Genomic DNA, 18,580 nt, shown 5'->3' on the forward strand with positions numbered 1-18,580 from the left:
TAATAATCATACATGCTTTTTTTTACATTAACTGGTGTTTAAGATTTGTGGACAACAATTTTGGCTGGTCCAAAGATTAATTCTTTAGTAACTTAATATCAGAGTGTTCATTTTGTTCCCCATTTACCTTTCATTTATTTGACAGGTAAAGCTTCATAATTAATGCAAATTATACACTGTTGAAATTATGTATTTTCCTTTGATCCCTCCAAAATACCAACTTATGTTGAAGTGGTGGGCATACACCAACTAGGACCTTGTATGGGTCCCTTCACCTTTATAAAACCAGATAGGTGGCTTTCCCATAGTCCCAAGGCCCCTGTACAACTGCATAGCCTCCCCCTTCCCCCACAATATTAAGTGGGGAGGGGTTTAGAATTTGATATATATATTCTATTTCATTGCGGGTTTAAAAATAAAGTATGAGTTTTATTTTACAGGGGGCGATTTACTAACCTTCATGTTTTCTTTTCCCAAATCGTATTTTTGCTCTAAAAATCTTACTTTTAACTAATTACTCTAAACCATGAAAAATGTTATCTTTATATAGGTGTAAAACCCATGAAAACTTCTATTACAAAACATTGCCATCTAAAAGATGGCGAGGTCACGTAGTAGTCAAAGAGAGCTGTCCTTGGCAAATTGTAAAATCTTTCTTTGCTTTGTACTTTTAGAGGTTATTGGGATTTATTTTGTTTGTAATTGCATGAAAATTGACATGAAAAAGTTTTTTTATTCTTATTCAAATTTGTTCCACATTTTTATTTGTGCTTTTTCATATTCTGATCTTTTAATAAATAAGTAGACAGTCATGCTTTTTTAAAATGTAAATTTATTTGTGGTTGAAAAAACCCTCTAAAATCGATACAAATTCAGATTTTGATAAATAGGCCCCTAATAGTTATGTCATGATTATGGTATTGCTGAAGCTTTAAAAATAGTCTATATGTGTAAAATGTTACAGGCCCATACCTTTGCTCCCCAATACAAAGAGAGCACTGCATTACTTTTATATATCTTATATCTTGAAAATACATAAAGTGAGTAGATTGCAGTTATCTCTCTGCTACCTTTCATCTCTAAACTACTTGAGCGCCTAGTCTACAACTGACTCACCTCATTCCTCTCTGACAAGAACCTGCTGGACCCCCTACAATCTGGTTTTATGCCCCAACACTCCACGGAAACTGCCCTGACTCGACTAACTAATGACCTTTTAACCGCTTAAGCCAACAATCATTTCTCACTACTAATACTGCTTGATCTCTCAGCTGCATTTGATACTGTAGATCACCCTCTCCTCCTCCAGTCCCTCCATTCGCTTGGCCTTCGTGACACAGCCCTGTCCTGGTTCTCTTCTTACATCACCAATCGTTCCTTCAGTGTCTCCTATAATGGAGTATCATCTTCTCCCCTACCTCTTGCTGTTGGAGTTCCTCAAGGCTCTGTCCTGTGACCATTACTATTCTCCCTCTATACTTCCTTCCTCGGCAAATTAATCAACTCGTATCGTTTCCACTACCACCTCTATGCTGACGATACTCAGATCTATCTCTCATCTCCTGATCTCAACCCAGAACTCCTAACTCGCGTCTCCTCCTGCCTGTCCGCTATCTCTACCTGGATGTCGGAACGCTACCTTAAATGAAATGGTTCTCTTTCCTCCAACTAACACCAGTAACATCCCCGAAGTATCCATCATAGTTAACAATTCCACTATCACCCCCTCTCCCCAGGCCCAGTGCCTTGAGGTTATCCTAGATTCTGCCCTGTCATTCACTCTTCATATCCAGTCACTTATTAAATCATGTCACTTCCACCTAAGGAACATATCCAAAATACAATCATTTATCACCCAAGATGCTGCCAAAATTCTTATTCACTCTCTCATCATATGGCGTCTAGACTACTGTAACGCTCTTTTAATTGGCCTTCCCCTCCAGAAACTGTCACATCTCCAGTCCATAATGAACACTGCAGCGAGGCTCATATACCTCAGCAACTGCTCCTCCTCTGTCTCGCCATTCTGTCAATCCCTGCACTGGCTTCCGTTACCTTTCAGAATCAAATTCAAATTAATGACACTGACTTTTAAAGCACTTCATAACTCTGCCCCACCCTACATCTCTGAACTCATCTCTATATACTCACCCAATCGCTTACTATGCTCCTCTACTGACCTGCTACTCAACTCTTCTCTCATTACCTCCTCACATGCTCGCATTCAAGACTTTGCAAGGGCTGCACCCCTCCTCTGGAACTCTCTCCCACGGTCTGTCAGACTTTCTCCCAACCTTTCCGCTTTCAAGAAATCTCTTAAAACACACTTCTTTCGAGAAGCCTACCCTCACTCTGCTTAACTACCAAACGCAACACCACATACAATACCACTTTCCTCACCCACTTTACTCGATCTTGCCCACTCCCACACCTTGTGTATTACTCCCTTCCCTTTAGAGTGTATGCCTATGCATAGGGCCTTCCTCACCTTTTGTACCTGTATTGATTGTGATGTATGTAACTCCATATGTTTTATGTATAGAATTCATGTGATTTAGTTGTATAATCACATTTACTTTACAGTGCTACGCAATATGTTGGCACTATATAAATACATGTTAATAATAATAAAATAATAATTTAGGACTAGCAGGCCAACTGATTGAGATAAAAATGACTCACTGCATTCTCTTATAATAAAGTTACTTTGTGGCAAGCTAGAAAAAATGTATGTAACTGGGGAAAGAAGTACAGGAGAAATACCTGGATAAGGACATCCTGACACAACTACAGTGGTATTACTCAATTTCAAATGCAGGTTTACGAAGAATTATATTTTACTTAGGCCAAAATACATCCCTGGTTGTTTACCTTCCAATAACACGCCCATACACTGCCCCACATATATAATCATATCCAACCTGGACCTGCAGATCTCTTGCCAACTTTTCCAAAGTACTAGCTGTCCAGCATCCTACTCTTTGACATGTTTTTCACACTTCTCTAACTTTTCAGCAGTGTCTCAGGGTTAACTCTATTAGCCAGGGGACACTACAAAGATTTGAGAAATTTTGGAGTGTGTGGTGGTGGTGGTGGGGGGGGGCTAGGGGGAAGTGGAATACATGACCTACAAACTCTGCAGAACCACCAACCACAGTAAGCTTACGCCATTGGAAAATTGTATTCTATAAAATAAATATGATATAAAATAATGCACTAATGTAAACAAGAGAATAAACCTTGACTGTGTTTTTGTATAAGACTATGCACTGTAGCACGTGTTGTAACATGTAACATGCTAAGTGTTTCCCTTTCTATGTTATGTCTTGTTTATTTGTTTTGTTCTATAAAGATAATGCAAAAAAAATACATATTAAAAAAAGAATTGCAGTCTTTGATCCAACCTACATTATGTCTTCTAAGACTATAGGTAGTGCATGGTTCTTTAGTGAAGCTAGGACAGACTGCCATATGCCATATTGGATTTGGTTAGCTGGAATCCCATACATTGGGTTAAAGACTGTCTCATTCAGCTTTGGATACAAATTTAGTGATAGCAAAGGAAAAGCCTAAAGCTGTAAGGAAGAAACTACAGCTGTCATTAGCATGCTAGTATTCACTTGGGCCAGAGTTAAAGCAACACCTTAAATAAAGTATATAGACTCACTCTAGAACATTAAGTATTGATCTTGTTCATAGCTGCTATCCAAGGAATGTTTTTATAGAAAACATTCTTCATGTAGGGGCGATTTATTAAACCTCAAATTTTTCTGGTCGAGTTTTTAAAGGGGAAAACTCAAATTTTTCGTGGAAAAAAAACCCTCAAATTTTTAGACATTTATTATTCCCCAAAGCAGCTAAAAATCCGAAACCTGAAAATACTCCATCTCAAATCTTGAGGTCATGTAGAAGTCAATGTCTCTGAAGATGTTTCTTGATATCGTGATCCGCACTGGTTTTCGTCTGATAAGGTTAAGTTTTTGCAACCGCAATTTGATAAAGTCAAGTTTCTGGAGCATCAAACATACAATTCAAATTAACGCTCGATTTTGTTGCAGTGTTTCTTTTCGCTCTGACTTTTTTGAGAAGAATTATTGTCATTGGACACAAATTTGCTTTTTAAATGAATCATTTAATATTATTGTATTTGTATTGTATGCATTTTTGAACAAACATTATACAAGTTTTAAGAGTCTACAACCCCTCACTCTTGTTAATAGGGGCTGTGCCCAACAACCTTTTGTTTACAAAGTTATACTTCTTTTTATACAAAAAATGTTTTTTAGGGCAAAAGGTCATATATAGTCCATATTAAAGTATTTTGTAAAGTTATTTGTATGGGACCTACCATCCCTGTCCAGGTTCCGTACAGCTTCCTGAACTCTACAATGATAACATACCAGCTCCCTTTAGAGCTTTCCTACAAGTTGGAATAGTGTTTATACTAAATCCATAAAGTAATGTGAACAGATCACAGTCTCCTCCAATTAGTAAACCAATCAGTATCAAATATTACAGACAGACCACATTTTGCACAGTATCACAAATGTATGCAGTACTTTACAAGGGGTATGGTTATTCTAAATTAGACAGTAACAATAAATACTTAATGCTAGGAGTTTTAATACACGGTTGGGATGATGCCCGTGCCATAAAGCTTAGAAGGTTAGAATGCTGAGACTTGACTAAACCTTGCCATCGGAAGACTTACATTGGCTGCAAACTACAGGTCAATTGAGCAGATTATTTGTTGGTGTGCGTGCGGCCAAAATAATAGCCATCCCAACCAATATCTCCCAGTGGATCTGTATATGCCCTTATTGTGATGTCTCTGTTGGCCCAGATGTTAAAATGATCAGATCAGTCCAAACTGGCCCACTAACAAACTGGTCAGAAAGAAGGGGAGAGAAATGAGGAGAGAGAGAGTTTGGGTAGAGAGGCAAAAAAGGTTGAGAGAAAATAACAAGTACAATATGTCACAAAAACTCTGTTACACATAGGATGGTTCACATAGCAGCATAATTCCTTGTCTATCTGCATACATATATTTTCAGCAGGCCTATGTACCTAGCATGAAGTTCAACACACTCCTTGCACAAGCTGCAATATTCTGCATGGATCACATTTACTCACTTATACACTAATTCTTAGAATTTCATACATTTTCCGAATATGTTTTTCCCTGTGTGGATTGAGGGTCCCCATAAAAAAATAGGTTTGTCCATAAACTTGTCCAAAAGTGGGTTAGTGGAATGGAGGATGTAAATGTTTTCTTAAAACCCTTTATATGAGCAATAGTTGATGTCTGCCATCTACTCCAGTGCAAATCCTAGTGAAACACAGGAACTCTGCTATAGACTTTGCCTTCTAAACAACTTAAGGACTTCCTATTGAAGCCTGAAAATACATCTTTATTTAAATCTCTTTACTATTTGTTGACTAAAGTGGAAAACAATTATGTGTTATTAACAATGATAAAAAATAACTTTGGGCAATTTTTTAGTTACTTTAGTATTGCGTCTGATTTTATTTTTCCTTTTCTGCAATATTGTGACAAGAAGACAGGGATATAATGGGACAATGTGGAAAACCAGGTAGGCTGCATCTGTACTGTACACTGAGGCCACCATTTTAGGTATCTTTAGCAGTTCATTTCAAATCAGTAATCAGAAATGAGGTACTGGGTAAATGACAAGTATCATGCGATCTACATTATTAGCTAGTGAAAATCCTGGATCATAGATCTTTCATGTATGGAACTGCACCGGTTTAACAACTACCCAATAGCACCTATAAAGCAAACTACATATGATTATATTATTCAAGCACTTACTGCAAAGCAAAGCATGGAATGATTAGCGAGGAATAAATGAGACCTTGTATTTAATAGGATGGTTTATAAACCCTGTCAATCTTGGGGCTATATCATCTTCCGTGAAATGAGTTGGTGAGGTGAGAGTGAAGTTTTGTAGAATGTTGGTAAAGAAGAGAAAGAGTTCCATGCGAGCAAGGCTCTCTCCTGGGCAGATCCGTTTACCTAGAGAAATAATTCTATTAGATGAGTACAGGGTGATGTTAACAATTAGTGCAAGACTGCAGCTAATGGGCACATTTACTTAGGGTCGAATATCGAGGGTTAATTAACCCTCGATATTCGACCATCGAAGTAAAATCCTTCGACTTCGAATACCAAAGTCGAAGGATTTACCGCAATTCGTTCGATCGAACGATTTTAATCCATCGATCGAACGATTTTCCTTCGATCACAAATTGCCAGGAAAGCCTATGGGGACCTTACCCATATGCTAACATTGGTGCTTGGTAGGTTTTAGGTGGCGAAGTAGGTGGTCGAAGTTTTTTTTAAAGAGACAGTACTTCGAATATCGAATGGTCGAATAATCAAACGATTTTTATTTCGAATCGATTCGATTCGAAGTCTTAGTAGAAGGTCGAAGTAGGCAATTCGATGGTCGAAGTAGACAAAAAAATACTTAGAAATTCGAAGTATTTTTTATTCTAATCCTTCACTCGAGCTAAGTAAATGTGCCCCTAAGTGTTAAAGGTTGATCACAGAAAGGTTCATTTGCAAATGCAGTGCAATGTGCAAAGCAGTGTTTTGTTCACAGAATCTCAGCTTCATTGCATCTTTTGCAGCCCCGCAATTTCTGTGAAAAGCCTTTGTAACTGACTGAAACCAATGAATAATCCATACAGATAGAGCTGATGGAAGGTATCATTATTTCGACAAAGTTGTTTCAATACTTGGACAATTTTTTTTACAGTTCATATAACTCTATGTAAAAGGACAAACTCTTCTTATATGCAATTTTTTGAAGCAATATCAGTTTTGTTTTGTTGTCATTTGGTTTGTAAAATACTTATAACCTTCAGACTCATATGTGTGAAATAATAATTTTCAATAAAAATGTAATACAATTAAGAGGTGGTTAAAAAAGGATTTTTATATAGGGCACACAATGCATTATACATAGACAATTTTTAAAAGAGCATGCCTAAATTATTTTCTCTCCCAGGATTCATTTGTTTTCTGTTAGAACTGACAAAGATCTGATTATTTTAAAATTGTATAATTGTACAAAATCTGCAAAACTATGAAGGACTGTGAAGGTATTTATTGGTGTCATGATACACAGTATTTAATAATTGTGTAAAGCAACTGTAAAATTGTAAGTGTAAAGCAACTAAACTTGCTGTTTAATCTTGAAAATCATCTGCGCTGCTTCTTCTTCTGAAGGTGATCAGATATGTGGTATAATGTTTTTATTATGTCAGGTTGCTGTAAACTGGCCATATACATATAGAAAATGTTATATATAAGTAATTTAACAGACATGACTAATCCTTTTGTTTCAACCCTCATGTCCACTAGAATTTGGTGCTAGAGCTCAAAGTTTCATTATAGGAAAGACTGTTCTTTGTATGTGCATGGCCAGCTTGGTATAAAATAATATCACTAAGATGTCCTTATGTCTAAATATTATGAATGCATTGTTACAAAAATTAGTAACACATGTCAGTAAGACAAAAGTCATGAGAGCATTATTTACCTGCTGAAAATGCCATCATGGCATCACTTTTCTTGAATCTGCCTTGTTCATCCAAAAAGTGGCTAGGATTAAATGTATATGGAGTGGAGAAGTACTTGGGATCACGATGGACAGTACAGAGCAATGGGTAGACTTCCGTGCCCTGTAACAGTAAAAGAAATATGATAGGGAAGCGCAAGTACCTTTATTGAATGGCATCAATGCACACAACATAGATATTACTTTCTTGGTGCTTCAAGTTAGGAGAAGTTTTCTATTTAGGAATATATTCAATTAGTAGATGTTTTTGCATTTGAATCTGTGCATGCATTTATGGAAAGCTGCTACAAATTTTAGTAATCACTATGTTGTTAGCACAAATAATGTCCAGTGCAGCTAACCAATTAGCAGTTTGTTTTGATCATCAGACTACTACAGGTCAGAAAAAAAGTTAGATTGGATTGATTGCTATATGTTATTGCTCTGAAATAATTTAGCACTAATATTTATCCCATTGGTTTAGGCACTTACAAAAATGTTTTTATCATATCCCTATAAAGGACAAGGAAACCAAGGCACCCCCAATGAATTCACAGGCCTAGGAAATTTTCTCTTAGAATACTGTCATGCTACCTGACTTACCCAGTCATCCCTAGCATAGCTTTAAATGTGTGCCTTCACAGTGGAGTAAAATCAGAAGATGACTGGGAAGCCAGGTAGCATGACAATGTCTGTTGAGCTATAAAGATACTTGAGTAGGTGCATGTCTATATTCATTCACAAAGGAAACAAACTTTTCCATTACCTCGGGGATGGAATACCCTCTAAACTGTATGTCCTTAGTGACCTTTCGCGGAACATTCAAAGGGACGATGTCACAGAATCGCTGAATTTCATTTAGCACAGCCTCCATATAGGGCATTGCATTGCGATGAGTTATATTCGCTGTTCTGTTTCGTCCGATCACATAGTCAATTTCCATATGAAGCTTAGCTGTAATGTCATCAAAAATGTCTCACTTTAAGCAATTTTTCATAAAAATGATTTTCACATTTTTAATGGTTTTAAGGGTAGAGGCCAATGGGTAGATTTGTCGCCACAATTATTTAAGTGCAACTGCTGTTGACAAATCTCCTTAAAATGCGTCTTCATTGGAAATAACTGAAATTGCTGGCGGTAAAACCAACATATCGTGAATTCAACCACAGTTTCCTTCAGAGGCAACTTTGGGCACCTTAGCAATATGTTGGTTTTACTGCCAGAAATATCAGTTATTTCCAATGAAGACGTATTTTTGGCATTTGTGCATTGATAATCATGGACGACACATCTCCACATCGGCCACTGACCTAACATGATTTGTAAATGTGATTGTAATTAAAGTATTTGTTGTTTTCTGGGACAGATAATATAGATAAGATGTCAAGTCAGGATAGTTAGTCCTTGAACCTAATAAAACGAGGAGACAAATGTTAAAATTGTTGCCAATTATCTAATTTAATCTAAATTCGATTCGAGGGTTTGCAATGGCCTACATGCTATGGCTCTACAAAACCCTCCAGGATAGATGCCAAATATAAAAAAAAACTAATTTGATTTGCGCCTCCAAAGAAATATGTTACAATATACCACCTGTCCCCATGCTGGTAGTTACAAATTCTAGGAAACTGTAAAAAAAAATTGGGAGTAAAAAAGGGTGATTACAGAACAAGTTACAAAAAAGCAGCTTTGTCACTACCATTTTGCAAACTTTTTGCTAATGAGCACGTCTACATAAGCCTTTACATTAGCAATGTGACCATTGTACTATTTCCATTCGACTTTGTGTGGGTTTCAGATACTCCCACACTCCAAAAACATACAGGTAAAAGGAAAAGTAACGTCAAAAAATAAAAGTGTTTTAAAGTAATGAAAATATAATGCAGTGTTGCCCTGCACTGGTAAAACTGCTGTGTTTGCTTAAGAAACACTAATATTGTTTATATAAATAAGCTGCTGTGTAGCAATGGGTGCAACCATTCAAAGGTTACACAACAGATAGCAAATAAGCTCTGTCTGTCTAATGGTGTTATCTGCTATCCATTAGTTAAACTGTGCCATATAGCCGTTTTTCAATTTCCGCCATTGCTCCACAGCAGCTTGTTTATATGAACTATAGTAGTGTTTCTGAAGCAAACAGATCGTTTTACCTGTGCAGGGCAACAGTACATAATATTTTCATTACTTTTAAACACTTAAATTTTTTGGTGTTACTGTTCCTTTAAGTGTTTTGGTTAATTGGAGTTTATATGTTCTCCCTATTTGGGTTTCCTCTAAGTATGTGATAAATTGGCCATACTGTGTGTGAATGTGATAGGGACCTTAGACTATAAACGCCACTGGGACAGGGTCGAACGTGAAATGACTTCTGTAATTGTATTCTTTTCTCTGAAGCCTGAACCAGTTTTAAAAGACAGGATAAGGGCCAGAACTGTGCAGGCTTAAAAAATTATATTATATATATTATGTGATGTCATTAAAAAAAAATGTACCTTGTATTTCAGGGTACTTGATCAGCAGTAGCAGCCCATGCTTCAGAGTGGTAGTGGATGTCTCTGTTCCTCCAAGAAAAATGCTAAAGAATGTCAGTAATATGTTCTTCATAGTAAATTCAGAATTTGGATTCTTTTTTTCCTTAAAAAGAGGGAAGAAATTATAATTATAATATAGCCAAAAAAAAAAAAAGAAATTATTTACAACATGGTGGAAGTGATGTGACCACATACATACACATACAAATACAAATTATTAAAAAAAGCTAAAAATATCTATCTACTGTCTATTAGAAGACAGTAAATGCAGTTTGGCTAAATAGCTACTTTAAAATATTCTTAACTGCAAGCGTGCAAGTACTGTTGTCGATATATTAAAATACTGAGTACAGCACTTTAATAAAGCTATTATTTGGTGCTTCCTCATTAAGTGTTTCATATATTGCAATATATTTAAAAGGCAACATTTTAAAAGGGGATTATTCTCATGTATGTTGTTTATGTATCTTGAACATAACTTTGGAGTCATTTTGCAAAATTAAAAAAAACAAAACATTTTACCATGCTTTTGAAAACCATAGTTTCCATACTGAACAGACATCAGCAATTATTGCATTGCACATACATAAAAGAAAATCTCACTTGACAATCTTTCACTTCTCTTGTCATTCTATCAAAAAATGTTTTCATTTGCAATTCTTTAAGATCTCCACAAAATATTTGCCACTGATCTCTATTTAGGTTTTAAATCCCTGTGCTCGTTCTGTATACATGACATCTCTATATGCAATGAGAATATGACATACCTTCTCTAGTTTCATCAGGAATTCATCAATGAAATCTCTAGGGGAGCAAGGATCAAATGTCTCTTGGTTGGCCTTCACTCTCTCATGTAAGAATGAAATCACTTCTTCTGAAAGGGTATCTTTTTTCTTATGGGGTCCTGGAATGTATGCCATTAATCTGGGAATAAAGTTTTCAATCTGTTGAAAGAAATTCATAGGAAATATGGTGGGAAATCAATAATATGTGCATTCTTGAACGATTCTCATTTTCAATGTGTGCAGCGTGGAAATTTCTGTTTATTTACACAATTTTTTTTACACCATTATGTATATCCAATGAAAACACACACACAGAAAGAAATATAGAAAAAGTGAGAGAGACCTAACAAATACAGTGAAGCTTTTACCTTAACCTTAATCTTGGCTACATTTCAAAGTGATTTTGTGCATCTAGGGCTTTTATAAAGAATTCCTTAAGCAATATCACCAAGAACACCAAAATACAGTATTTATCGACTTTATCTACTTTTAAGGGTCTCACTTACAAAGTACAGGGTAGGGTGCATAATGCAATAAAGGTGGTTTACATTAAAACATTATTGTGAGTACAAGAGTCTGTAAAGTGTATTCACTGGCTGAGACAAAGCCATAACAATGAATATTTGTCAAAATTTTTCAGTTCAAGTGCCCCTTGGAGGATCAACATTCCCTCAGGCCCTACTTATATAGTCTATATAGTTACAGTTATCATAAAATATTAATGTATAAGTCATTCAGACATATAGTTCCAAGAATAGCTAGGGCACAGCATACATTACCATTGCAATTCTCACCTAACTGCCACAGCTCCAAGCCTCCCCGGGCTGGCCAGTCCATCAGTTTGGAAACCACTTCTCTACGCTGAGTTTAACAACACACAATTTGTCAAGATAGTAAAATGATTTATAATCTCATTGTACCTGACCCCATGTGCAGCTCATAAGGCGGAAAATCTCATCCACTTTGGCAAGTAGTATTGCAAACTTCTTATCATCACACTCAAACTGACTTCCAAAAATGATGGAGCAGAACACACGAGACACAGCATCCATAATTTGCTTTGAAGGATCAACTGGTGTTTCTGTGAGTAAAACACAAAAGGGGCCTATCAGGAACTCTTTGCATTTCAATTTACAGTTGTGATCATAAGTTTACATACCCTGGCAGAATTTATGATTTCTTAACCATTTTTCAGAGAATATGAATGATAACACAAAAACTTTTCTTTCACTCATGGTTAGTGGTTGGCTAAAGCCATTTATTGTCAAACAACTGTGTTTACTATTTTTAAATCATAATCACTACACAAACTACCCAAATGACCCTGATCAAAAGTTTACATATCCCGGTTCTTAATACCGTGCATTGCCTCCTTTAACATCAATGACAGTTTGAAGTCTTTTGTGGTAGTTGTGGATGAGGCTCTTTATCTTCTAAGACGGTAAAGCTGCCCATTCATTCTGGCAAAAAGCCTCCAGTTCCCAGAAATTCTTGGGCTGTCTTGCATGAACTGCATGTTTGAGGTCTCCCCCGAGTGGCTCAATGATATTGAGGTCAGGAGACTGAGATGGCCACTCCAGAACCTTCTTTATTTTGCTGTAGCCATTGACAGGTCAAATTGGCCTTGTGTTTTCGATCATTGTCATGTTGGAATGTCCAAGTACGCCCCAATGTGCTTCCGGGCTGATGAGTGGAAATTTTCCTTCAGTATTTTTTGTATTTCACCTGAAGTTATTTGTGGGTTTTTCCTTACAAATAAGTTTATATCAAAAAAGCTATATATCCCAAGGCCTTTGAGAGTAAAAATAAGAATAATTTATTGAATTTCACATTTAAAAAGTATTCAGTACATACCACCCCACATATCCCACCTTACGCATTTCGCACCTTCCGGCACTTAGTCATAGGTTCGCCGGAAGGTGCGAAACGCGTAAGGTGGGATATGTGGGGTGGTATGTACTGAATACTTTTTAAATGTGAAATTCCATAAATTATTCTTATTTTTACTCTAAAAGGCCTTGGGATATATATCTTTTTTGATATAAACTTATTTGGATTTGACTGCCTTGGAACTGGGGCTGGTCCCTTTGGCCATGCTGACTCCCGATTTTTCAATAGATATAGGTTTTTCCTTACATCCCAAACAATTTTTCTGGCTGAAATTTTAGTTTGTCTACCTGACCGTGGTTTGGTTTCAACAGAAACCCTAACTTTCCACTTCTTAATTAGTTTGAACACTGCTGATTGGCATTCTCAATTTCTTTGATATTTTTTATATATCTGTTTATAGAGTTCTACTTCCTTTTCCCGCAGATCCTTTGACAATTCTTTTGCTTTCCCCATGACTTAGAATCCAAAAAACATCAGTGCAGCACTGGGTGAAAGATGCAAGGGTCTGTAAGGAGTCCAGAAAGTCGTTGACCTTTTATACGCACCCACTAATTACAAGAAAACAGATCACAGGTGAAGATGGTTACCTTTAATAGCCATTCTAACCCTTTTGCGTCAAGTTGTGTGCATGTTATCAGGCCAAATCACCAGAGTAGTGATGGGCGAATTTATTAGCCAGGCGCGAATTTGCGGCGAATTTGCGCGATTCGCCGCCAGCGAATAAATTCGCAAAACGCCCGCAAAAATTCACCGGCAAAAATTCGCCCGCGTCGGAAAAAACGGATGCCGGCGTCAAAAACGGGCGCCGGCGCCGTTTCGCGAATTTTTCACCGTTTCGCCTAATTTCGCAAAAAAGAGTAAACACAGTTGTTTGACAATAAATGGCTTCAGCCAACCACTAATCATGAGTGAATGAAAAGTTTTTGTGTTAACATTCATATTCTCTGAAAAATGGTTCAGGAATCATAAATTCTGGCAGGGTATGTAAACTTATGAGCACAACGAATGTTCATTTTAATTTTATTATATTAATAATATTGATCTAATTACAGGTAATGAGCAACATCAGAGGTAATGTTTTACTACACTTTTTACACAGCATGATAAATAGGCCCCATAGAGTAAGGGGAGGGAAGCTTAAGGGAAAAGTCCAGTTATACCTCCACATCTTTGTCAATGAAGGAAGGCAGATTATGAAGAATATGGCCTGCCATGAAGACAAAGACACTGACCGTTCCTTCCTTCCTTCATGGTTGGTCTGAGGTGATGTACACAATGATCTCTGAGCACTATGTGAATGGGATCCCTTTTTACATAAACACTAGGCACATTTATATAATGTTTGGGTGGAAAAAATATTAGGATGATGACAGCATACATGCTCACTGCATTAACCAATCTTTCATTCAGAGACCAAATATTTGAAGTTACCTGATTTAGCAAACCACATCTGTAGCCAAAATGAGAAAAAAAATGTTCTCCCCCTATATGTAATAAAAGGCACTAGGTTTGCCTTAGTACTGACCTCCAGACTTCCTAAATTGTTCAACCAAACATAAAGCCTCCTCCTGAATCTTCTGTTCTATACTTTTCTTTCCCATTCCATAGTCCTTGAGGGTCTTCAAAGTAAAGTGGCGCATTTGCCTCCAACGTTCTCCATTGCTAAAACTGATTCCTTAAATAGGAAGTACACTGATCAACTGCAAATTTGCAAAACAATAACATTACCATAACATTATATGGATATTTTAATAAGAAAGATGTCTCAGTGTGTTATAGTTTTCCAGCCATGGCTGCAGCTATCTGTATCTTGAAATCTTGTTTAAAATAAGTGGATGCCCTATGCCATAAATGCCTGCCTTTATTTGTCATGTCGAAGGCTTAGAGAACAGGTAATTTGGACTGCCACATTGCTCTTAGGTAGACAGGATGAACTGTAATGATTAAATGCCCATTTCCTGCGTACACTGCATGTAAAATCTTTCCTGCATTCGTCTTACAGAGATGGATGCTGTCGGCAGAGATTAATAACATATGTTCACTTTGTACTTTCATGTGATCTCAATACGACAGCACCACCATCTGCAAAAGGAAACACGTTCCCAATAAAATGATTAGTAAATAGCAGCAGGCGGAGTTAGTAATTTGGTCAGAGGACCACAGGGATCTAAAACTGGCCATACACGGCCAATTGCACCCCCTGCTCCCGCGGTAGTTATGACACTGGACCGCCCGTATTGCCTACATTCTAATCCGATCCTATCAGATCAGCCCGATATTGCCCACCTCAATGTGGGCATATTGGGGAGATGTCACCAAACAAACAGATCTCCCTTTGTATAGACACCTTAAGGTTTTCATACACTGGACAACATTATTTAACCAATTGTCATATGGCCTTGATCGATGGATTTGCCCATCCATACATATTGTTCACTGTCAAATCAGACTGATTGTGTGGATCTTAAGGGCAATGACAGACAGGACACTTTAGCACCAGAAACTACCTGCTAGTGATGCGCGGGTTCGGGCCGACCTTGCACCCCACATGCCAGCTTCCGACTTCTGGGTTGAACTTTTATAGACGCATGCCTGCTCGCCCTTTTTGGACATTATTGGCAGGGTGGCGCGGGTCTATAAAAGGAACTCGAAAGTCAAGCTCGGCCAAGCGCGGTTGAGGGCGCATGCAGGTCAGGAAAAACCCAGAAGTGCAGTGTGTATGTGTAGGCCTACTTTGAAATAAATTAAACACTGAATAGCCCTATTAAATGCTACTGTTCTCATTTGTTTAATATGACTTCTGTTTCTAAAGCTCCATGCTGATCTTCCCTCTCTTGTCTTGAGTGTGTGACTGCAGTAAGGACCATGATGAATCATCTTGCTATGGCCCGGTCTTGCCTGTCACTCCTGGGACGTCTATACAGCCCTCACACCTGCTGGCGGCTTCCTGAATGTGCGACCACGGTAAGCTAACTGCGGTCTCCCACTCAAGAAGCCACCAGCAGGTGTGAGGGCTGTATAGACGACATGACCGAGCCGCAGCAAGCAGGATGAAGGGCCGAATGAGGCTCCAGAGCCACGGGTTGCCTACCCCTGGGCTGGAGTGACTGGATGTCTAACATAATAGCCAGAGCACTACTCCCTGCTTTGCAGCTCTCTCACTGGTTGCCAGTCAGTAACCAATCAGTGACTTGATGGGTAATAACCATTTGCTTTTGAATCTGACCTATATGCCAAGGATCAAAAGCAAACGCACTGACCAGTTATGTCCAATGTCCCCCCCCCCTTCAAGTCACCAAATTAATAAAATATTTATTTGAAAAAGCATAGGATAGAATTCATATACATTTTGTTTTAATGACTTCAATAGAAAAGTGATACTGTACCTATAAGAAATTAATTCATTATGTGTCAATACAATACTTATTTATATGAGACTAAATGGATATCCTTGTCTGTTTATTCAATCTTACCATAGCCCTGGGAAATTTTATCCAAACTAATTATTTTTCCACGAGCTCCAAAATTTTCAGCTTGATCAACGAGTGCTTCTTTGACTGCATCATAACCACAAAGGACAATAATAGGTTTTGTGCCAAAGTACAATGTATATACAGCTCCATACTGCTCCCACATCTAGAAAATGAAAAAAACACACACACACACATATATAAATAATTTTTTTAAATAGTCCCCATGTTCTTATTAATGCTCATTTTTTTTCTTATCAGCTTGGCAAAAACTAGGACAAAGTTTTAATAATATCTGTGATAGTTCTTCAGTAGCATGCACACGTATACCTGGTGGGCCCGGGTGCACACGCCCCAGACCTTCAGCAAAGGGAGCAAACACAAGGAAACATCAATCTTTCCTGGAAACACCAGGAAAACTTAACCTTTTACAATCTGACTCCGGCTTTACTATGTTGTGGATCCAAAATAAAGACAACTATACAGTGTGATCTTGTAACCCAATATTTTTTTTTTACATATGCATTGTGGAAAAAAACATGTCAGTTGCTCCCTAAAATGCACTTTGCTTACTGGGTCCTAAAATGTATAAATTGATATTAGCAGATGCTGCACAAATGCATTGAAGTTACTAAGTAGCATGCCAATATACATTATTCTTAATTTTAGTTTGAGTTAATTAGCTCTCTACATTAGAAGCCTACTTTAAAATGCAAGCATTAAAAAAAGAAATAAACCTTAATTAACGTTATTTTTATCACTGTATTCTGAACAAACACTTTGGTTCAGATTTTAACAAATTACAGCTCACCACAATTAAACTCCAATACTCGCTATTAATTCCTATAGGAGTTTTATATGCGTATTTATCAGTCAGAGTTCACCAGTTGATTAAAATACACCTCTTAATATTCCATAGAAATGTATAAAGAGTTGTAGAATTTTACTGTAGTGAACTCTATTTTAAGGCAGGTATTTGTTAATTTTATTAAAACAAAGTCGACCGAACTCCCATCAACTAATTTAACTCATTTATCAAAAAATCAGCTTGAAAAAGCTGGTGTGGGAAAGTCTCAACAAATTTGTGTAGCAATTCGAACTGTTTTCGAAATTTGTACTTTTTCAAATCTGACGCCCGAATTGTGTGATTTTTTTGAGTTGTTGCCTGACTTTTTCAGATTATTCTACAAAAACCATTGCAGATCACGATGTCCCTTTTGCAATTTGAAGATGCTACTTGACATCTGCCATTGACTTCTACATGACCTCGACAGGTTTTAGCTGGAGTATTTTCGAATTCAGATTTTAGCAGCTTTGAAGTATAATTAATCTCCAAAAAATTGAGTTTTTTTTCCTCTAAAAAAATTTTTCCCACTAAAAAACTAGACCATAAACAAATGAGGCATTATTAATAGGCCCCTAAATCTCTGATAAATCTGCCCCTTAGACATACTGTATGTCTGGTCTTTTTTTTTTATAGTTATAGGCTGTTTTAAATTAGTATTTTTCCCTATTAGGTATTGTGTTTTTGTCCATGTTTATAGCCTTATAAAACATAGCTAAACCCATTTTCATATTTTATGGCATGTGCGGGATGTTGTTTTAAATCATAACAGCTCATATTATTTGAATGCCATTCGTTTTTATTTTGTTCCTATTGGACACTTATCCTATTAGTTAATCAATTACTAAATGCAGATACATTAAATTTCACAAACACCAATGATCTGTGAGTGTTAAAGCCAGGGGCCCTCCTCTAGGCTACTAAGAAAAAAATGATATCATAGCTGAATTAAATCCATCATTTAGGTTTACAGTTAAAAGAAGAAATCTGGGAACACCACTTCTATATTATAGATGAGGAATATACTTACCTTCATAAGAGACTGAACCATCTTCCCTTTCTTTATATTCATCAAGTTTCCAATTAGAGGAAGAGGAGTAGGACCTGGAGGAAGGTTCACTTTCTTGTACATTGTGTTCCATGTGTTAAAGATATATAAGCAGGTTATGATCATAAGAAGAAATGCTCCAAGCCCCTCAACATCCATTTTGGATACTGTGAATATGAACAACTTTCTATCTGAACTATCAATTTATTAAATCTGTTTCAGATATATAAAATGTTTGTTTGGGTGGAGTTAATTTGTGAATTAATCCCATTAATCATGTATCATGCACTTGTTGATTCTTGCAGAAGTGAAAATTACCCCGATTGGACAATCAGCACTGGGATTAAAATCAAACCTTAGGTGGTGTAAGAGCATAATTTAAGGCTGCATAAATATTGACACTATACTTTTAATGAAGAACTTAAA

The 18,580-nt window shown here is 37.0% G+C and overlaps 1 protein-coding gene across 1 annotated transcript; it reads right to left on the reverse strand.

Annotated features, from left to right (window-relative positions):
• Positions 1-5,390: 5,390 nt before the first annotated feature.
• Positions 5,391-18,335, reverse strand: cyp2a6.4.L (cytochrome P450 family 2 subfamily A member 6 gene 4 [provisional] L homeolog). Its single transcript, NM_001095063.1, is given in 9 exon segments — positions 5,391-6,037; positions 7,569-7,710; positions 8,353-8,540; positions 10,079-10,220; positions 10,885-11,061; positions 11,823-11,983; positions 14,318-14,467; positions 16,266-16,428; positions 18,137-18,335. Coding segments are annotated over 9 exon segments (1,482 nt in total). The 5' UTR covers positions 18,314-18,335; the 3' UTR covers positions 5,391-5,855.
• Positions 18,336-18,580: the final 245 nt, after the last annotated feature.

The sequence above is a fragment of the Xenopus laevis genome, chromosome 8L (assembly GCF_017654675.1).
Source record: "Xenopus laevis strain J_2021 chromosome 8L, Xenopus_laevis_v10.1, whole genome shotgun sequence".
In the NCBI taxonomy this organism is placed as follows: domain Eukaryota; kingdom Metazoa; phylum Chordata; class Amphibia; order Anura; family Pipidae; genus Xenopus; species Xenopus laevis.